General features: G+C 41.2%; 1 protein-coding gene and 1 pseudogene across 1 annotated transcript; one reads left to right on the forward strand and one right to left on the reverse strand.

Moving 5' to 3' along the window:
* Positions 1 to 3,460: 3,460 nt before the first annotated feature.
* Positions 3,461 to 8,767, forward strand: LOC112308183 (zinc finger X-linked protein ZXDB). The gene is made up of 2 exons (XM_024564359.4): positions 3,461 to 5,972; positions 6,109 to 8,767. The coding sequence occupies exons 1-2, from the start codon at positions 3,540 to 3,542 to the stop codon at positions 6,112 to 6,114; spliced, it is 2,439 nt and encodes an 812-aa protein (XP_024420127.3). The 5' UTR covers positions 3,461 to 3,539; the 3' UTR covers positions 6,115 to 8,767.
* A 745-nt stretch (positions 8,768 to 9,512) lies between these two features.
* On the reverse strand, positions 9,513 to 17,280 carry LOC139440632 (histone H3.3A-like; annotated as a pseudogene).
* Positions 17,281 to 23,516: the final 6,236 nt, after the last annotated feature.

The following is a 23,516-nucleotide window of genomic DNA, read 5'->3' on the forward strand; positions in this document are numbered from 1 at the left end:
CTTTTTCATTTTCTGAGAAACCTCCACACTATTTTCCATAGCAGCTGCACCATTTTACATTCCCACCAACAGTGGAAAAGGTTTCGATTTCTCCACATCCTCATCAATACTTATATCTTTGTAATAAATTTTAAAACATTTGTTATTGTCGTTCAAGTACACTTGTCTCCATTTCCCCCTACCACCCCCAGTCAGGAAATGCATGGATAAATTTTTAATTGCGGTATACAAACAAGCAATATGTCATCGTGGTTCTGGTTTGCAACTCCCTGGTAATTAGTGATGTTAAACATCTTTTCGCAGAGCTGTTGGCCATTTGTACGTCTTCTTTGTAGTCATGTCTATTCAAGTACTTTGCCCATTTTCAGTTATTTTTTTCTCCAGAGTCGGAGAAATTCCTTATGTATTTTCAATATTATCCCCTGATCAGATATATGGTTGCCAAGCACTTTCTTCCATTCCATGGGTTGTCTTTTCCCCCTGTTGATTATCTCCTTTGTTGCACAGAACTTTGTAGTTTGGCGTAGCCACATTTGCCTATTTCTGTTTTTGCTTGCCTGTGATTTTGGTGTTATATCCACACGCACAAAATCATTGGCCAGATTGATGCCCAGAACTTTTCCCTAATATTTTCTTCTAGGAGGTTTACAATTTCAGGTATTGCACTTAGGTTCCTAGCCCATTTTGAATTAATTCCTGTGAATGATGTTAGATTGTTAGATAAGGGTCCAATTTCACAAATGGATGCTTTGACTACATTAAATCTTCCCATCCATAAATATATCTGTCCACTTTATTTTTGTCTTAATTTCTCTCATCAACGTTTTGTAGTTTTCCATGTACACCACCTTAGCTAACTTCAGTCTTCAATATCGTGTACTTTTTGACGCTACTGTAAATAGTATTATTCCCTTATTTTTACTTTTTAGAGTAGGTTGTTAACGTTTAGGTACAACTGGATTTTGTATGTGGATGTCATATTCGGAAACTACACCAAATTCATTTATTAGTTCTAATACTTTTGGTGAAGAGTTTTTAAGATTTTCTACATACACGAGCACGTCATCTCCAAACACATAGCTTCACAGCGTTCTTCTTGAACGGAATGATTTTAGTTCCTTTTCTTGCCTAGTTGCAGCATTCAACTGTTCAGAGCGATGGCCAAAAACTGAAAACAACCCTTAGTGTCCATCTACTACAGATGGCATAATCCTACCCTTGTCTCTTTGCTAATGTCATACACGGGAATTCTAGTCAACGACGGAGACAGAGGACCCACAGCTACTATGAACGACATGGAGGAGTCTCTCAGTTATGACACAGAAGGAAAGACGGGAGCTAGAAGAGGAAGCACGTGCTATAATTCTGTTGCTGTAACTTCACATAAAATGGGGTGGCCATAAAGAAAAGCACTGAGATGATCATCACACAGTCAGGACAATGACTCTGTGCATAGGAGAGGGAGTGGGACGTGGTTGGGAGGAATTCTGGAAGGCTGGCAATGGTCTATCTCTTGACCTTGGTCCCGGTTACACGGGTGTTTGCTTTTATAAAGTGTCTAAACCTGGCACATACGTTTTATGCAATCTTCTGTACCGCAGATGTGAAACACGCTCCTTTCAAATAAATGTACTACAAAGAAAACTATGTGAGGTAGAAATTTTGATGAGGTTTGAATCGTTATGGATGAAACACGTGATCTTCTAATCAACAGATCAGCAAGTATACATAGTCATTGAATACGGGGGGAAGCGGGGATTCTTTAAACTACAGGTACCCCATCATCAAGTCATCTCTCTAAACATGTCTTGCTAGCATTTCACCCTATCTTTACATCACTTCCCAACTTATTGATGACGACAGACTGGAGGATCAACATCATCAATGATAAGATCACTAGGCATCACAGGCCAAATCCAGCGCAGTGAGACTGGGCCACCACAACTAAATGCAGGCAGGTTCACGGGGTGGCGGTAGGGGGGGTGCATTGCACATGGTCACCTGTGCATTTTTCTCAGGAGACTTCACTGCAGTGACTCAGGGCTTAGCCTTACCACATCTAAGTGGTACTTCCACCCAGAGACCTCCCTGTGCTCAAGGATCTAGCGAAAGCTGAGGCCTGTCCTCCTTGTGCTGTGAGACTGGACAGAAGACGTCCGTGCAGCAACCACCGGTGGAAGGGCAGAGTTGGCCTAGGTTGTGCGCTGTATAGAGAGAACCAGGCAGTGGTGTTGTAACAGTGGGAAATTGTAACCCACCCCACCATTCTTTTGATGGTGTTCCTGTAAGTGCTGACTCCAATATGTGGCATGTTTGCATAAGAGTCCTAGGAACTAGTTTCAAAAGCTACAGACCCCGACCCTCAGGCATCACAGCTCTGGGGGATTTGCTGACCTTGAACCACGGATCTCCAGGGCCCCGAAGCCAGCATGACTAAACCGGATGATGCACACCAGACCACCACCTGCCTTATAGGAACGGACCGTGCTCCTCTGCACGTAGAGAACTTTGCAACCCCCTCCCTTGATCTCCTGGTTCTGTTCCCTTCTCCCTCCTCATAAAACACCTCGGCCTTCACTCAGAGGTGGAGATGGGCTCTGAGACAGGAGTCCCCTATCTTCCAGGAGATGGGCTTTGAGACAGGAGTCCCCCATCTCCCGGAGAGCCAGCTCTTGCAAATAAGCCACTTTGCTTTACATCAGCACCTGTCTCTCCAGTACGGGCTTTCCGCAGCCGCAGGCAGCCGGGCCCGCCTTCGGTTACAGTTGGGTTTTCCAGATCTCAGGAGACATTGTCCCATCCCTCAGGCTTTGCATTTCTAGGCTGAACAGTGCTAGTCTGTTTTGGCCCCGCCTCTTATTGGTTGTAATTTCTGCATGGGCAGAACAACACACATTTAAGTATGTGCCACACTTTCCTGCGCAAGACAATTCTGGATGTGGAAGTTGGCCAGGAAAACAACCAACCACCACGACGACGACATCACTTGCAGTAGCAAGTCCTAGCGGCAGGGTAGAGTAACGTTGCCCCAAACTGTATTCTCTGAGGCATAGTCTCTCATGGATCAATCCAGCCAGCCAGCCAGCCAGCCAAGGACTTTGCACACAGGAGCAGTACTAAGCACCGTGCTTAGCACTGGGAGGGGCTGGGGGTGCTTGCTTTGGTGTATACGGCGAGGTACGGATTTCAGTTGCCTTTAGCAGATGGCCATGGAGGTATTCCAGCACCATTTACCGAATGAACCGTCTCTTCCCCATTCCCTGGGAAGATCCGCTGGATTTCCTCCTCCTGTTAAGTGTGGAATTTATTTATGCATACCAGGCTCTGCCTCTGGGCTTTCTTTCTGTTCCAGAGACCCAGTACCACAATATTTAAATCACTGTGGCGTTAAACACGTTTTAATATCTGATAGGGCCAGTTTCTGCGCATTGCACATTTTTTTTTTTTTTCCTTTCAGGAACGTGTTCGGGCCCGCGGCAGGGGGCGGGGTCGCACCTCCTCCGCGGCTCTGGTTCCAGCAGAGCCTCTCAGACGCGGAGATGGAAATCCCGAGGCTGCTCCCGGCTCGCGGGATGCGACAGGGCGGCGGCGCTGGCAGCCCCGCGGGCGGCGGCCGAGTCCACGGAGGCCCTGACCCGCGGGCTGGCCAGGCCCCCGCGCGCCGCCTCCTGCTGCTCCGGGGCCCCCAAGATGGCGGGCCCGGGCGGCGGCGCGAGGAGGCCCGCGCGGCCTCCCGGGGCCCGGGCTCGGGCCCGAGCCCTTTGGCGCCGAGGCCCGATCTGGCGGCCGGCGGCGGCGGCGGCGGCGGCGGCGGCGGCGGCGGAGACTTCTTCCTGGTGCTGCTGGACCCGGTGGGTGGCGACGTGGAGACCCCGGGCGCCGGCCAGGCCGCAGGGCCCGTGTGGAGGGAAGAGGCCGAACCCGGCCCCGGGCTCCAGCGGGGCGAGAGCGGCGCGAACCCCGCGGGCCGCCCCGCGCCAGGGCCCCGCTGCCTGTCCGCGCTCCCGGCCCCGGCCCCGTCCCCGATCCCCGCCCCAGGCCTGGGCCCCGCCGCGGCCTTCGCGGGCACCGTGACCATCCACAACCAAAACCTGCTGCTGCGCCTGGAGAACGGCGTCCTGACCCTGGCCACGCCCCCGCCGCCAGCCTGGGAGCCCGGGGTCGCGCCGGCCCCGCAGCCCGGCGGTCTGGTCGCCCCGCAAGCGGGGGTCCCACACGCCGCGCAGCCGGGCGACTGCCCGGAGCTGCCGCCCGACCTCCTGCTGGCCGAGCCGGCCGAACCCGCGCCCGCCCCTGCGCCCGAGGAGGAGGCGGAGGGCCCGGCCGCCGCCGACAGCCCCCGCGGGCCGCTGGGCCCGGGCCCCGGCGTGGTGCTCTACCTGTGCCCCGAGGCGCAGTGCGGGCAGACCTTCGCCAAGAAGCACCAGCTGAAGGTGCACCTGCTGACGCATAGCAGCAGCCAGGGCCAGAGGCCCTTCAAGTGCCCCCTGGGCGGCTGCGGCTGGACTTTCACCACCTCCTACAAGCTCAAGAGGCACCTTCAGTCGCACGACAAACTGCGGCCGTTCGGCTGCCCGGCGGAGGGCTGTGGCAAGAGCTTCACCACCGTGTACAACCTCAAGGCGCACATGAAGGGCCACGAGCAGGAGAACTCGTTCAAGTGCGAGGTGTGCGAAGACAGCTTCCCCACGCAGGCCAAGCTCAGCGCCCACCAGCGCAGCCACTTCGAGCCCGAGAGGCCCTACCAGTGCGCCTTTTCCGGCTGCAAGAAGACCTTCATCACGGTGAGTGCTCTGTTTTCCCATAACCGCGCCCACTTCAGGGAACAGGAGCTCTTTTCCTGCTCCTTTCCTGGCTGCAGCAAACAGTACGACAAGGCTTGCCGGCTGAAAATCCACCTGCGGAGCCACACCGGCGAGAGACCTTTCCTCTGTGACTTCGACGGCTGTGGCTGGAACTTCACCAGCATGTCCAAACTGTTGCGGCACAAAAGGAAGCACGACGACGACCGGAGGTTCATGTGCCCCGTGGAAGGCTGTGGGAAATCTTTCACGAGGGCCGAGCATCTGAAAGGCCACAGCATAACCCACCTGGGCACGAAGCCCTTTGTGTGCCCCGTGGAAGGCTGCTGTGCCAGGTTCTCCGCTCGCAGCAGTCTCTACATTCACTCCAAGAAACACTTGCAGGACGTGGACACCTGGAAGAGCCGCTGCCCAGTGTCCACCTGCAATAAACTCTTCACGTCCAAGCACAGCATGAAGACCCACATGGCCAAAAGGCACAACCTGGGCCAGGATCTCTTAGCTCAGCTCGAAGCTGCAAATTCTCTCACGCCCAGCAGTGAGCTGACCAGCCAGGGACAGAGTGACCTCAGTGATGCAGAGCTGGTGTCTCTCTTCTCTGATGTGCCTGGCAATGGTTCTGCTGCAGTGCTGGACACGGCCTTGGTGAACTCGGGAATCCTGACTATCGATGTGGCTTCTGTGAGCTCCACTCTGGCTGGGAACCTCCCCGCCAACACCAGTGGTTCCTTGGGGCAGGCTGTGGACCCGCGGGCCTTGATGGCCACCACTGACCTTCCTCAGAGTCTGGATACCTCTCTCTTTTTTGGAACGACAGCCACCGGTTTTCAGCAGAGCCCCTTAGATATGGATGATGTCACCAGTGTGAGTGCGGGGCCCTTGGGATCTCTGGGCTCTCTGGCTATGAAAAACTCCAGTCAGGAGCCCCAGGCTTTGACCCCCAGCAGTAAGCTGACTGTGGACACAGATGCTCTGACTCCTTCAAGCACCCTTTGTGAAAACAGTGTCTCGGAACTACTGACGCCGACCAAAGCAGAGTGGAACGTACATCCTGACGCTGACTTCTTTGGCCAGGAGGAAGAAACCCAGTTTGGATTCTCCAACCCAGCCGGAAACCATGGTTGTCAGAAAGAAACAGATCTGATCACAGTGACTGGCAGCTCATTTTTGGTATGAACTCACTCATTCATTCCTCGCCACGTGACTGGCTTTTAGTAATTACGCATTCATTTGCAAGGATGTTCTGGACTAAATGTGTAACTGCCCCTTTTTTTCTTTTCTTTTCTTTTCTTTTTTTTTTATACAGGTTTGAAAAAGAACAGAGCCCCAGGCTACAAGTTTGGCGGTTGCGTGCTGATCTGGAGTCTGGAACTGATGAGTTGTGTGACCCTGAGCAAGTCACTTAACCTATCTGAGCCTTAATGCCCTTGTTTATAAAATGAGGTGGTTTGAATAGATTGTTTCTGAGGTCCTTAAGCTCTGTATTTTCATGATTCTGTGCTCTTTTTTGATAATTTTAGGACATTTTATATTGATTAACTATTGCATGTGCTTCAAATGTAATGAAAGCTGCCTTGAGAGTTAATGATCAGAAATGGTGGAACTGCTGTTTAACTTTAAAAATAATGGAAATTTTCCACAATGCCAAAGCACTTCTGAAACTTAATGGTAGAGCTTGAAAATAGGAAGCTAAAAATATGGGCTGGTTCTTTTTACCTGTTTATCTTTATAGCCTCTTTTTCTGATGTAAGACTGTGTTGTTGTTGTGGAATGTGCCAGGGCTTTGATAGAACTGAGTCCCAGGAAAAAATGACTTTGTGTGTTGAATAAGTGGCCTTAAATAAGTTATTTAGTGTCACTAAGCCTCCATTCCCTAGCTGTAAAATACTCAGCGCAGTGTACATATACATGGTGCATCTTAGACTTCTTTTTCTATCCCAGTAGTTAGTGTTGGACGGAAAACGGTACATGTTTTGGCATGTTCTAGTAAATGTTTATCATGTTTCCTGCCCCTCTCATTCCTTCCTCAATAGCATAAATTGGCATAATTCAGTATCACACTTGTGCAGTCAATACGAGTTTATGAAAGTTAAGGAGCAGGAAAGGAAATCTCTTTTTTCCCACAGATTAAGAAAAATTTTTCTCCACACAATTCTTGTATGACATTGCCCACGTGTCCATCCATTAGAGCAAATTATAGTGTCTTTGCTCTGTCCTCAAAGGCAGCCCATAGAGTGACTATAAAGCCTGCAGTTACAAGAAAATCTGGGATTGGATCAGAGTCAGATTTTCTCCCCTCTCTCTGGAGAGCTCATTGTGTGCCTTCCCCAGAGTTGGAATAAGTTTTGTTTGCATTTTGAGTAAATAGTGTCTGTCTTATATGAGTAGAGCATTTTATACTTTGTATAGCACTTTCACAAATGTTATATTTGATTTTCATAATGTTGTGAGATAGTTGTGGCCAAGATTTTACTGTAACTCATATTACAATCTACCTAACTTACATTACATTACTGAAGAATTTTGCTTAGTAACAAAAATTCCTCCCCATTCTCTTCTGAGATTCATGATCATTTTTGTTTACAGCTATTTGTTCTGTTTCACCTAAATCTCTGTCTGTCACTGTCTGCCAGCTCTGCTCCCTCTGCAACCTGTTCTCTAACCTGTGCACACCTGTCCTTGCCATGACCTCTTTTTAAAAAATTTTAATTAGACAGTTTTTTTGCATGGTCACCATCTCTCAGCCTTTATCCTCACTCCCCCTGTCCCCCCCCCTTTTTTTTGGTCACAAAAATTACTGCAAGTCTGTGCACTAAGAAATTATTTTCTGGATTTAGATGTCATTATGTTTATATATGAGTCAATAATAATGGAGATATTTTATGTAAGATTTTAGTGAGATATGTACTTTTACTTTTCTAAAGTTTTTACCATGTAGTTCTGCTAACAAACACTATTAGTTGCTCTGAAACATTCTAACCCACTACCGTTTGCATGCAGATGTTTGCGGATAACAGGTGTCGTAGCGGTTTGGCCGTGCACTTTACAATTTGCCACTTTGAAATGCTTCTGTACTGTCTTTCTAATTCGTACATTGGTTGTACTCATTTTGTGAAAAATAAAAAGTATACATAAATTTGTATTTCAAACAAATGATCAGAGTTTGGTTGTTTCTAAACATTTAAAGTTCTCCCTCATCATTTGGAAAGACTTTTAAGTTCATTTTGGAAATGTGTGGTCATTAAGTTCTCTTAAATATATCCTCCTTTTTCTACAAATGGGAATACAGAGGCCTAAGTTGAACATGCAGGTCATCGGCGTCTGTTAAAATAGATCGCCAGAAAATATTTGAAAATCCTTTCACTTTGTTTCTTTAACCCCTCATTCTTATTTCCTCCCATTAAACACTATCATAAAATACACTTTTGGTATAGTCTGTGGAATTGCCAAAGGACAAATTTTACTTTTCTTGAAGATAATCTTGTAATTGTTTGTGGGTTCACATGGTTTCTTTCATTACAATTGTTCAAAAGATCTCTCTTTCAATATCATTTTCCCAGCATGATGATAAAAATGGCATGAAATTACAATCAGAAGTGTGACTACAAATTGTTACATTTCTCTTAGTGTTGGCATAAATTTTCCCTTTAAAAAAATAATGGGACATGGTTTAATGTTCATTATCTCATTTGCCCATTGTGCCTCGTCAGTCCTTGTGTTATTAAGATGTTGCCAATGGAAAACATGCTTTTGGAGGAAGGCTTGGGTCCAAGGGACTCTGTTGGACATGTTCATCATGAGTTAAAATATGTTAATCTTGACATTTTTACCATTACCTCATTATAATATTACATAATTGATAGCCTTGACTAGTAGATGTAAAACTTGATGGAATGTGAAGATCATTTTTCTCTGTGGATTAAATGCTTCCTATTCCCATTCAGGAAAAATAAGAGAAAGTTTTGGTATAACAGGATATTTATGACTGTTCCTTGATTCCAGATAGAACATTGATTAATTCCCTGTTTGGGAATATGCATAATCCCTTAGTAATTATTGGTATCAAACAGATCCACTTGATGATTTAGTAATGAAACCTAATTTAGATACAGCTCACTTGAACTATAGGATAATTGAAATATAAGGCTGAGATAAAATTTATGTATACATTGCTTTTAAACAAAAAGTTTGCTTAGCAGGTTTTTTTTTTAAATGTATGTTCGGGATTTAGAGAACGGATTGTCTAACCACTTTGACAGAACACAGCTACATATAAAAAGCAAATCACTTATTACAAATGAATTTTTCATATTTGTCAAATCTCAATTGATGGGCTTTTGATAACAATTTTTAAGCAAGGGACCTTACTGTATATTTGAAGTTAATTTACTACATGCAAAATATAATGTGTAGTAGTAGGGCTATAGATTGGAGGAGTAAAATGTGAGCCAAATCCTCATTTTAAAGAGGACAATAGGAATTCATACAGTAAACATTTCACAGCTAAATAATGGCAGCAAACGTTTTCAGAGACCAAACTAACGGGATGGAGGAAAAGGAGGGGCAGTAGCTATGCTTTACTGGATGGTTACATGCAGTTATATACAGAAGAGAGTAGAAGAATTCCAGCCAAGGAGAAAATCACAAGAATTTGGAATAAAATTGACCTCAAATACAGAGCTCATGTTTGGTAAGTGCTGGGTGTTAGGGTTAGACTTTCAGTGTGGAAACAGACTCAGGAGAGCTGTGAAAACCAGTCACAGTGGACAGGACTTTATTGTGGACATGGTTAAGTGCCAGTGAAGATATCTAAGAAAGGAAGTCAAACAGTGACTAAGCAGGGTAAGGCAAAACTAGGTTTACAGTTGTTTGTATTGAAAATAATACAATAATTAGTAAATAGCAGTACAAGAATAAACTCCCGTACTCACAACTGTAAATCTACTTTTGCCCCACCCTGTATACAAAGTTTAATATAGTAGACATGTACAATGTGGATTTAATTAGGGGAAATGGGAAAATCATTTAGAAGTCTATTGTAATAATTTCAGGGTTCCACAATAAAAGCTAGGACTCGAGTTGTGTCAGGAAGGGAGAGATATTGGAGATGTTTCCAAATTGAGAGAACAAATATAACTGGGGAACTCACTGAATATTTGGGATATCCATCAGAGAAAGATCAAAAAGGATTTCTAAGAGATTGTAAATTACATTTCTTAACATAAACAAGTTTAGGTATTGAATCTTTCAGAAATGTATACAGGAAAAAGACTAGTTTTGGGCATTTTTAATTCACTGGGAAATGGTAAATCTTTGTTATCCCTAAATACACGCTATTAGCAGAGACCATTTTATCTCCCTTGGCTCCCTCATATGTTCTCAGAATCACATTTGATATTTGCACTCTTATTTGCCTTTGAATATTTACAGACTTCTTCAACTCATACAGTACCCTTGTAAAGTACTCTGCATCAAAATGAGCTGTCACCTCTGCCTGACACTTCTTTCTTACTACTACTCTCTTCCCTACTATGGATAGTCATTGGATATTTTATGTAGTATATAATAATATGATAAATCATTTTGCTATAAGTTAGGAGATGATATTTAGTCATGAATTTCAATAGTTCCTCAATGTTAACTTTGTTAGATTGAGTTTTACCTTTATTTTTCTTAGATTGGAAGATACAGGACTAGGATTGTCCAAAACTAACTTCCATGTGATCCTTGGAGCTTCTTGCTCATAATCCCCATCACTAATTAACATGGAATGAGAACTCAGGCACAGGAACCATATCCTCCATTATCTACATACATATTATTTTATGTTTATGTTTTCTCCTAACATATTTCCTCGTTTCCATTGTTACTCTTAACACTAATGGTGATAACTCAGAAGGAATGGAGTCCAAAGAAAAAGGGGAAGAGAGAATAAGTAACATAAATAACTACCTAGCAATTACATTTTGTTTGATGGTGAATTTGCTGTCCTGCATTGTCAACAGAACATTTCATCTCATTCTGTTTTTCTGCTGATATTTATGGACCTGAAAAACACATACTCTGTCACATAGCCACAGAAAATAATTCAAAATCTTAAAGCAGATAATTATTTATTTATTTATTTTTATTCAGTTACAATTGTCTCCATTTTCTCCCCTTCCCTCCACCCCACCCCAGCCAGTCCCACCTCCCTCCTCCACCTCTATTAAAGCAGATAATTCTTAAGAGCACTAATAAGGTGTGAATCCCTTAGGAATATCTCTTATTGTTACCAACTTATGAAGCAGCTGGTGATTATTGAGTCCTACTCTGCGTGAGGCACCATGACGTATAACACAAAAGTAAATTTCATCAATTCACTCAAACATTTTTTTCATTTTTTTAAACAATTTTAATTAAATGTATTGGGGTGACATTTGGTTATTGAGGTTACATAGGTTTCAAGTGTACCTTTCTATGATACATGATCTGTATATCGCATTGTGTGCCCACCACCCACAGTCAAATCATCTTCTGACACCGTATATTTGGCCCTCTTTACCCTTTACTACCTTCCCACCCCTTCCCTCCTGGTAACCACCATACTGTTGTTTGTGTCTATGACAAACATTTTTGAGCACATATTTGACAAGTTTTGTCCTTGTGCTCACACATTATGATTTACAGAAACCAAAATCAAGCAATGAAAAATAATATATAATCAAGTTCTAAACAGTTACATTGGAACAATATAGTTTTAATTAGAAGAGCAGTTATAATTCTCAGGGTATGGACTAAAAATTGTGATAAAGAAAATCCAATGCATAGATTGTCAAAAGCTATTTCAAAACGTTCTAATAATCTAAAATTTAATTTAGGATACAGCAATTAGAGTAAACTATCCTATTAAAATATAAAGTTTTTAGTGGTAGCTTAAATAATTATTTCCTTTGAGAAATAAATTTTAAATTCTGTTTATTTTTATCTATTCTAGATGGGAATCCCAGATATAATAACTGTTATATCTGATAGTGATCTTTTGGAAATCATGTAAATCAAATGTTATTTTCAAATGAGGAAACTAGTGCCCTGGCTGGTGTGGCTCAGTGGATTGAGCACCGGCCTGTGAACTGTAGAGTCACTGGTCCGGTTCCCAGTCAGGGCACATGCCTGGGTTGTGGGCCAGGTCCCCAGTTGGGGGCATGTGAGAGGCAAGCAATCAAATGAGGAAACTATAGTGTTTAAATAAATGGAATTAAGCTACATAAAATTCCCCTCCTCAAATTAAACACAAAACATTTAATTTTCTGAAACAAAAAACAAGGACCTTAATTAAAAAGTAATTATTTCATGTAGCTACACTAGTTGAAAAGAAGAGTATATAAATTTCATGTGATATTTAGGGCAGAGAACTGGAATTTAGCATGGGGAATCCTGAGAATTCACCAATCGTGGTGAGGGTCAGGGTAATAAGCAAGCAAGCAGTTAAGACTGAGAATAAAACTGAAGTAACTGAACCCATTTGGAAAGGGGAACAAAGTCCATCATGGGAAATAAAACTCAGTGACAAGCAACGCTAAATCTCCAAGATGCAAAACAGTTACAAATGGTAGCAGAAACAAAGACATTTCAACCCTCAGACATTCTCACTTCGGAATAAGGCCAAGAAATCAATCTTTATCGGGATCTATTTCCCTTTCCTGTTTACACATACAATGGAGGGATATAACTGCGGTATGAGACTACATTACACTGGATGTGGAAGAAGGAAGCTGGTCACATGTCTTTGTGGGGAAATCAGCCAAAACAGAGAGCTGAAATGGAAAATCCACAGGCAATGACTCAGTGAACAGAGCAACAGTTCATTCCAGGCTAGTTCCAATTTTAGAATATTTGCTGCTGGTCAGAGTGAGCCCTTTTTTTCCTCCCAATTCATGTTGGCATTAGTTAGTTATTGCTAAACTTAGCACTCAGTGTCTCCAAGGAAATGCAACATTTTTCCCCTTAAATCACAGTTATGTTCCTGCACTTCTTAAAGCTAATTATTGTTAATTATCAATAATATCAATAAGAACTGTATAAGATGCCATGACATATTAAAGGAAAAAAGAGATATGATATGTTTATTATTTTTGCCTCACATTTTAAATTGTCATTGATTAAGTAAAACTTATTTCTCTTCTTTTTTTATTTGAGGACTCAGTTTCTCTCTTGGAAATGCCACTGTCTGTTATGTACTTAGAAATAAATAGGACTTGGGAGCATTGTTAAAATAAGTGTTTGCAATTACATGTTTAGAAATTTGGCTACCTTGAAAATAGAGATACCTAGGCTAGTTGTACTACTTTACTAGATAACAGAGAGGGCTTACGGAAATCAGTGAAGGACAAATTCATCTCAAGAAAAGAGATTCATTTCTGATACTAAACCAGATTTTGTATTTATCAATCTTGCTGATTAATCTCATATTTCATAGCATATTATAATCCATGTTTAGCATTAAGTCTTCAGAGGAGACTTTAAAATTTTGACAGATTTGTATTATATTTAATTTTGATAATACACTTTGGATAGATAGTCCCCATTTCACTGCCAAATCTACATACCAAATATACTGAATATTGTAAAAACTCACTGCAGAGACCCTGTTTGCAAATTGATTCTGGTTGTCCTTCACCTTAGATTCTTTTGGAGAAAAAAAAATTCCTCAAAGATAAAATGTTACCTGGCTCTGCAAAAATTATTGAAGATTCTTCCCCAAAACATAGAATGTAAAATTTAAACAAGAAAAGAGGTTAAGTTTGCTCTATAGCCAAGTGTTTGGACTTCTCCTAAGTGTTTTTGGTCAAGAACATCTGGGTAAACACACAGGGCAATTCTGAAATATGCCCAGAATGTTCCCGTTACAATTACCAATATGAAAGCTTCAAACAGATGTTATTGCAACATTGGTCATCTAATACCATCTGACTTTCAGAAGTAAGAAGTGAAAAGTTCTCCAAATTTAGGCCCTGCCTATGAATTGCCAATATATGGTCAAATTAGATGCTGTTGATTATTTTACACATAAGACACAATCTTAGTAGTTAGTGCTTTTAATTATTTCTACTCCAAATGTTCTTTGAAGTGTTTTTAAAGAAGCTGTATTTCATCCACGCCATTGAAGTTGCTAATTTATTTTTTATTTGATTTTCCTTTGTACCATCAATGGATTATTCAATTCAATAAGCATTTAGATCAGTTTTGAAGCTATATTGTATGTATTTAAATCGTTCCTTGATTTATTTTTAAATCTACTATATATTGCAACAATTTACTTGGAAAACTTAGTATTTTATAATTTTTAAAAAATGAAACATAACATATATTACAAACAGAAGATAAGGACATATCTCCATGAATTTTCTCAAAGTGAACCTGACCAGATCAAGAAAGAGAATGCTACCAGCACCTGAAAGCTCCCTCATGTCCTCTTCTAGTTGCTACTATCCTGAACCCAAAGTAAGTATTATCTTTCCTTCTAAAACCATAGATTAGGGGTTTTGGTTTGGTTTTCATTATTTTTTATTATTATTGAGATAAAATTCACATAATATAAAATTTACTATTTTAACCATTTTAAAGTGGACAATTCAGTGGTTTCCAGTATATGCACAATGTTGTGGAACCATCACGACTAATTCCAGACAATTTTCATCATCCTAAACAGAAACCCATACACATTGATCAGCCATCCCCCATTCCTTTTATTCCCTGGAAACCACCCATTTACTTTCTGTATCTATGGGTTTGTCTATTCTTCACATTTCATATAAATGAAATTATGTGTATGGCTCTTTTTCTTAATAAAATGTTTTCAATGTTCGTCTATGCTGTAGCATGTATCAGTACTTCATTTATTTTATGGCTGAATAATTTCCATTGAATGAATGTATCACATTGGTTTATTCATTCATCAGATGATGCACATCTGGGTTGTTTCCACTTCTTGGTTATTATGAATTATGTGGCTATGAACATTTGTGTACAAGTTTTTGTGTGAATATATTAAAACCATAGATTAGCTTTTCTTGTTTTTAAACTTTATAGTATGTATTTTTTGTTTGTTTGACTTATTTTACTCAATATTTTGTTTGTAAGCTTCAGCCATGCTTTTGCCCATAATTATTTTTATATTCTATTTATGAGCATATATGTTGTTTCAGTTTTGACAAGTATTAATTACTCTGTTATGAACATTCAAATATACTTTTTTGGTGAGAACATGTATTTATTTCTGAGGTTTGTTGTGGGGAACTGTTCCACGCATGGGAAATGTGGCTCAGCCCCCACTCGGAAAAGCCAGTGGGGAGCGAGGTTGGCGGGTAGGATCCACGTTCATGGGTAGGTTCTCCAGTGGGAAATCAGGCCTGCATTGTACCTAGACTGCTATGAGACTTGCTCTTGCTAAACTCCCTCACCCTGAGGCAGCAAATGTTTACTGAATATCTTTATCTTCCTAAAATCTGGGTTAGACCTTCCAGGTATGGAGCATAGCCGGTTTCGACCATTTCTCCTTTTACATTGCAAATATCCTCCTTTGATGTATTCAGCAACATCCTCTCCTTTGTTGTCTGTAAAATATAACCGCCCAAAACAAACCTGTGCTTAGTAAACGAGGACCATCTTTGATGTAAGGGGCCTAGAAAAACAATAAAAGCCTGTCAAGGCAAGGGTCGGGGTGTTCTCCTCTTGAGAGAGTGGCCATGCTGTCCCTTTTCCTCCACAGGATTTCTGTAGTCCGTGTGTATTTGTATATTGCTGCCACAACACCAGATCCTGTGGCCCAGGATCTGCGTCAGTTTGTATACCTAGGAGTGGAACTTGGTATGTCTAGTTTTAGTAACTATTGTCATACAATTTTCCACGGTTATTATACTAATTTATCCTTCCATCAGCAGTTATGAAAAACCTATTTACTCAAAATCCTCACCAACGCATCGAATGTTTAGCTTTTTTAAAAATTAAATTTATTGGAGTGACATTGGTTAATAAAATTGTTTAGGTTTCAAGTGTACAATTGTATAATACACCATCTGTATATTGCATTGTGTGTCCACCACCCAAAGTCAGATCTTCTTCCATCACCATATATTTGACCTCCTTTACTCTTTACTGGTGTTTATTGGAATCTCATTGTAGTTTTAATTTATAGTTTTCAACTAAACTGAGGAATTGTTGCATAGATATTTATAGAAGAAAACTTGAAGCTTGTGAATACTTAAATGTAACAATTTATTTGAAAGCTGCTTTATAGTAAATTTTCTAGAAGTTTTTGTGAGCAAAATATAGTAGAAGGATAAAGAAATACATGTTAATATGCTTATAGTAACTAATAAAATCACATTAATTGACATACTGACATTTTAACTGTACCTTTGCATATTGCTGTTGTTCTCTATTAATGAATATTGGTAAAGGGTTTAAAAAGATTTAATTGCAAATTTGTTGGAGAAATGTGGAGATAAAATTGAATGTGGCTTGTGGTTTTGTTTCCTTTGTAAGATTGAGAGAAAAACAGCAACTTTATTCTTTTTATTTTTTAGTTTTTAGTTTGATGTATTTTAATAGCAAACTTACAGGAACAGCACAGAAGACAGACAACAATAATAACACACTTGCATGTAGGACAGCTCAGAAAAGTGTAGGGAATGGATGGAATCTACTGTATGATAAAAATGCTACAAGCACCATTTAGTTGCCATCAATAAGAAATTTACTTGTTTTAAAAAAATCCAAGTGCTGGCATTGTCCAGAAAAATTTAACAGGTTTATTTATATTGTTATAAAGTTGAACTGCTTGAAACTTGTTCACTGAAGCACCTTGACTTGCATTAATGCTTTATGTCCCCGATTTATATTTTAAAAATTCACACACAAATGAAAATGGAAAAACTGCCAATACCTGATTTCTGTCCCCTATTTGCCACTTGCAATCATATACTTAGGTACCTTTTTGACCCCATGGAAAAAAAATACCTAACGTTCACAACTACCACTAACAGGAATAAGAGAATTTTTCTTTTAAAGAATGAAATATTTCCCATTGTAGTGGATTCTTCTACATATTCTCCGCGTATACGGCGTGCTAGCTGGATGTCTTTTGGCGTAATCGTTACACGTTTGGCATGGATAGCACACAGGTCGGTGTCGCCAAAAAGGCCAACCAGATAGGTTTCACTTACCTCCTGCAAAGCATCAATAGCTGCACTCTGGAAGTGCAGATCTATTTTGAAGTCCTGACCAATTTCTCGCACCAGACGCCAGAAAGGAAGTCTGCGATGAACTTCTGATAGCGTCTAATTTCATGAAGTGCCACAGTACCAGGCCTGTAACAATGAGGTTTCCTCACCGCTCCAGTAGAGGGTGCACTCTTGTGAGCGGCTTTGGCAGCCAGTTGCTTCCTTAGTGCTTTACCACCGGTCGATTTCGGGGCAGTCTGCTTTGTACCAGCCATGGTGTATACCAATACAGACCTCTTTACTTACCCTCCTTCTCCTTCGGCTGGAGCTTGGCGACCTGGAGGAGGTGCTGGTGTTACAGGAAAAACAGCAGTTTTATATGGAATGGACAAAATGTCATGCACATGAGGAACACATGTGTCTATGTGATATATTTCCATGTTAGTATACAGCACATAGTTTGCATTGAAAGTATCTCTCTCCTTCTCCATGCCATCTGTGGATGAAAAGCCTTAAAAATACAGCAAGAGCCCTGGCTGGTGTGGCTCAGTGGATTGAGTGCTGGCCTGTGAACCAAAGGGTTGCTGGTTCGATTCCCAGTCAGGGTGCATACCTGGGTTATGGGCCAGGTACCCAGTTCGGGGCATGCAAGAGGCAACCGTACATTGATGTTTCTGTCCTTCTCTTTCTCCCTCCCTCCACTTGTCTCTAAAAATAACTAAATAAATATTTTTTAAAAATACAGCAAGAGAGAGCCCCAGCTGGTGTGGCTCAGTGGATTGAGCGCCCACCTACAAATTGAAAGGTCACTGATTTGATCCCCACTTAGGGCACTTGCCTGGGCTGTGAGCCACGCCCCCATTTGGGGACTGTGCAAGAGGCAACTAATTGATGTTTCTCTTCCTCTCTTTCACCATCCCTTTCCCTCTCATAAATAAATAAAATCTTTTTAAAATCTTTTAAAAATAGGGTTGCTGGTTCGATTCTCAGTCAGGGCACATGCCTGGGTTGTGGGCCAGGTCCGCAGTGGGAGGCATGTGAAAGGTAACTAAACATTCATGTTCCTCTCGCTCTAAAAAAAGAGAAAAAAATAGTTTTAAAAATACAGCAAGGTAGAAACCCAATATAGTCAGAAACAGTAAGACAAAGGTGAAAACTTTGCAAATACTATATGTTTTAAACCAAAATTTCAAAAAGTATCCCAAAATTTAATATGAATTCCTAAGTAAATAGGGGAATACAACAATGAAGACATTCCCTTGATAGCAGTGATTATAGTCTAAAGGAAAATTAGGTTAGAAATTCACTTTATTGAAAATGTGCATATTTTCAATTCAGTTCATTATTCATTTTGGAAATTATTTTTGTTTGTTTGGGATAGCAATAGTACCTGGATGTAGAGCAGTGTAACTTAATCACACTCTACCAAGCACTATGAATCAAATGACATCAGTTCGAATCCCAAACCTGCTTTACACTCATAATGAGCCCTTGAGCAAATCATTTCACCTTTCTGAACCTCTATTTTTCCATGTGTAAAACCAAGATAATAAATCCTGGCTTTTCAGAATCCTGGCTTTTCACTAAGGGTGGATGTACATAAAATCCTTTCAATATTGTGAGGTGGCACACAGATGTAAAGGAAAACCTAAAACTAAGAAATTCTCCTTTTTTATATTTTTTGTATTTTTATTTTTTATTGTTCAAGTACAGTTGTCTTCATTTTCACCTCACCACGCCCCCCCCACATCCCCACCTCCCACCCTCACACTTACCCCCTTTGGCTTTGTCCATGTGTCCTTCATACATGTTCCTTGATAACCCTTCCCCTATTATCTCCCCAATATCCCTATCCCCCCCTACTCCCTGGTTACTATCAGTTTGTTCTTTATTTCAATGTCTCTGGTTGTATTTTGCTTGCTTGTTTGTTTTGTTGATTAGGTTCCACTTATACGTGAGATCATGTGGTATTTGCCTTTCACCATCTGGCTTATTTCACTTAGCATAATGCCCTCCGGTTCCATCCATGCTATCACGAAGGGTAAGGAGCTCCTTTCTTTCTTTCTTTCTTTTTAAAGATTTTATTTATTTATTTTTACACAGAGGGGATGGGAAGGAGTAAGAGAGGAAGAGAAACATCAATGTGTGGTTGCCTCTCACACACCCACTACTGGGGACCAGGCCCGCAACCCAGGCCTGTGCCCTGACTAGGAGACAAACCAGTGACCGTTTGGTTCACAGACCAGCACTCAATCCACTGACACACACCAGCCAGGGCAGAGTTCCTTCTTTCTCTCTGCTGTGTAGTATTCCATTGTGAAAATGTACCACCATTTTTTGATTCACTTATTTACTGATGGGCACTTAGGTTGCTTCCAGCACTTGGCTATCGTAAATTGTGCTGCTGTGAACATTGGGGTGCATAGGTTCTTTTGTATTGCTGTTTCAGCATTCTTAGGGTATAATCCCAACAGTGGAATCACTGGGACAAAAGGCAGTTCCATTTTTAGTTCTCTGAGGAAATTCCATACCATTTTCCACAGTGGCTGCACCAGTCTGCATTCCCACCAAGGGTGTACTAGGGTTCCCTGTCCTCCACAACCTCGCCAGTGTTTATTGTTTGTTGATTTGTTTATGATGGCCATTCTCACCTGTGTGAAGTGGTATCTCTCTGATGGTTAGTGATGCTGAGCATCTTTTCATATGTCTCTGGGCCCTCTGTATGTCCTCCTTGGAGAAGTGTCTATTCAGGTCCTTTGACCACTTTTTTGATTGGATTGGTTGTCTTCCTGGAGTGGAGTCATGTGAGTTCTATATATATTTTGGAGATCAAACCCTTGTCTGAGGTATCATTGGCAAATATGTTTTTCCATATAGTTGGTTCTCTTTTCATTTTAATCCTGTTTTCTTTAGCCCCGCAGAAGTTTTTTATTTTGATGAGGTCCCATTTGTTTATTTTTCCCTGTATGTCCCTTGCTTTAGGGGACATATCAGTGAAGATATTTGCTGTGTGGAATGTCTGAGATTTTCCTGCCTATGTTCTCCTCTAGGATGTCGTGTCACAACTTATGTTTAAGTCTTTTATCCACCTTGAGTTTATTTTTCTGTGTGGTGTAAATTGGTGATCAAGTTTCATTTTTTTTGCATGTAGTTGGCCAGATCTCCCAACACCACTTGGTGAAGAGGCTATTTTTACTCCATTTTATTCTTCTTCCCCCTTTGTCAAGACTTGGGTTTTTTCTGGGCTCTCTGTTCTGTTACATTGGTCTATGTATCTGTTCTTATGCCAGTACAAGGCTGCTTTGATTACAGTGGCCTTGTAATATAGTATGATGTCAGGTATGGTGATCCCTCCTACCTTGTACTTCTTTCTCAAAATTGCTGCAGCTATTCAGGGTTGTTTGTGGTTCCATATAAATTTCTGAAATGTTTGTTCTATATCTGTGAAAACAGACACTTCTCCAAAGAGGACATACAGAGGGCCCAGAGACATATGAAAAGATACTCAGCATCACTAGCCATCAGAGAGATGCAAATTAAAACCACAATGTGGTACCATTTCACACCGGTCAGAGTGGCCAACATAAACAAATCAACAAACAAATGTTGGAGAGGATGAGGAGAAAAGGGAACCCTAGTGCACTGTTGGTGGGAATGCAGACTGGTGCGGCCACTGTGGAAAACAGTATGGAATTTCCTCAGAAAACTAAAAATGGAACTGCCTTTTGACCCACTGATAACACTGCTGGGATTATACCCTAAGAATGCTGAAACACCAATCCAAAAGAACCTATGTATCCCAATGTTCATAGCAGCACAATTTAAAATATCTTTAAAAGATGTAAATGCCCATAGTTGGCAAGGACATGGAGCAATTGAAAGTCTTGCACATTATATTTATAACTGACAGTAACTAATGAATTCAAAGCACATAGTATCATGATTCTACCATTCTACTCCTAGGTGTCTGTCTAATCAACAGAAATCTAAATGCAAGTGCACTGTAATATATACACAAGATTAGCATTATTTAACAATCCAAATACCCATCTACTTTTGAGTGCATATCATGTGACCCCATGTAGAAATTCAAATGAATGAACTGCTACACTGAATAACATGAATGGATCTCACAGACATAATGTTGAGCAAATGAATCCAGGCAAAAAAAAATTTACTATCTAATTCAATTTATGTAAGTTTATATAATAAGCTGAACTAATCTATAATATTAGAAATCAGGATAATGATTACCATTGGGGAAATGTGGAGATTGTAAAAGGCAAAGTATAACAAGGTACTGAACTAGAGGTCCCCTAAAATGGAGAAAAACCCCCACATCTATTGTTTGGGGGATGAGGGAAGCAGAGCAGGGCCATAGGGAACCACTTTGTATGTCTGAAGAACTTGGCCAGTGTTTTAATAATGTTAAAAAGCTGTGCCTGTGCTCAGAGCCAGGGAGATGGACCTGACTCTAACCCATGATGTGATGTAGCTGGAGGGGCTTCCATCACCCATGAGAGTGGCTTGGAGGCTTCTGCATCACAGGGCCACTCTTACCCAGACTAACAATGACAGCCAAGAAAGGCAAAAGAAACCAGACTACTGGCAGGTGTAACCTGGTGTGGGAGGAGTTGGAAATGGCGTTACAGAGGAAGATCCATGCTGGGATTTAAACCCAGGCACGGCAGCCATGCTGGGGCTTATCCACGTGGTTTTGGGAGTGGAGAGAGGGCTGTCTTGACCATGTGGCTTAGAACACAGGAAAGCAAGGATGTTGCAACCAGGCTTAGCTCTCTCCCTCTCTCTTGGCCAGGTGGTTTGAAGTGATGCAGAAGGATTCTCTGACCCGCTGTGAGGATGCGGTTTTGGATTAAGAATGGAAGCCTAGCCAAGCTACAGACTTCTATTTCTTTTGCTGAGATATGGCAGCCCTAACTGGCCTCTTTTGGCAAGGGGAGGCAGGACTGTGTGTGTGTGTGTGTTTGTGGGTGCTTTAAAGGGACTTTGGGATTTAATGGCAACATTCCGCCATTAATCTAAACCTGTATACCTTTTGACTAAACAGTTCCTTTCCTTTTTACCAAACTTTGGCATTGGAGCCACAATTCCTACCTGCTGTGGGCAAATAAGAACCATAGAACAAAAAGACCCAGGGTGGGGGAGGTGTTTCTGTAACAAGTATATAAGAGGAGAGGCTGAGGAGCTTGGTAGGGTTTTATTTCTTGAGCAAAGTGGTGGTTACACAGTTCTATTTTTCATTTTTGTAAAAATTTATCAAGTTACACACTTTGCTGCATTTATGTAATATTTCAAAAATATTTAAATGTACAATAATTTTTATTGTATATTTTAAGAATGAATATACTTTTTGACCCAGCAATCCTTCCTCTGGGAATACGTATATGTGAAGGAGCCCAAAACACTAATTGAAAAGAACATAAGCACCCCTATGTCCATTTCAAGTGTTATTTACAATTGCCAAGATATGGAAGCAGCCCAAGTGTCCATCAACAGATGAGTGGATAAAACAACTATGGGACATTTACACAGTGGAAGCCACTTGGCCATAAAAAAGAATAAAATTTTACCCTTTGCAACAGAATGGATGGACCTGGAGAACACCATGCTAAGTGAAATAAGCCAGTCAGAGAAAGACAAATACCCTATGATTTCACTAATATGTGGAATCTAGTGAACAAACTGAACTAACAAGCAAAACAGAGACAGACTGTTTTGCTCTCCAGAGATGGAGAGCTGATGACAGCTAGTTGGGCGGGGAGGTTAGGGGTTGGAGGGATTGAAAAAAAGAAAAAGGACACATGGACATGGACAACAGTGTGGTGATTGCAGGGGGGTGGGAGGGGGAATAAGAGGGATAAATGTGAATGGGAAAAAAGACAATTAAAAAAGCCTAAAAAATAAAATAAAATAATTGATTTAATCAAAAGTTTTTTAATGGAGATAGAATATTAAATATTGACACTTGCTTTTTTACTATTTTAATGAACCTGACTAAATTATTTTTAATATAACAAAATAATAACACCAGGAAGCCACAACATATGTTCATTTAAGGGGGAAATGCTAAATCTTGTTAGAAATAGCAAGTGCTGAGGTTTGACTGTAGTGGGTGTTAACTAACAGAAGCACGCACTTTTGACAGGAAAAGTCTCACTGTGACCTCACTAACATTGAACTAGCTTGAACTGCTGCTGCTCCATTTGTTAGATAAGACAAGGTCTCAAGTTCAGGGCAGTTCTAACCAAATGCTGTTTTTGCTAAATGTTAAAATGTAGAACAGTATTTTGAAGACACAGGTGTAAAGAAGATGATCTTGACAGAAACCCAACCCAATAAGTGTAGCCAACTTCAAACAAGAAATCGACATGTAATTGACCAAATAGTGTATATAAGCAATTACTAAGCCTCCTTTTGGAAAGACAGAACTTTGATGTGAATGCCCTGTCTCCTTTACTTGCCACAAGTAAATAAAACTACCTAATGACAT

The sequence above is a fragment of the Desmodus rotundus genome, unplaced genomic scaffold (assembly GCF_022682495.2).
Source record: "Desmodus rotundus isolate HL8 unplaced genomic scaffold, HLdesRot8A.1 manual_scaffold_307, whole genome shotgun sequence".
Taxonomy (NCBI): Eukaryota; Metazoa; Chordata; class Mammalia; order Chiroptera; family Phyllostomidae; genus Desmodus; species Desmodus rotundus.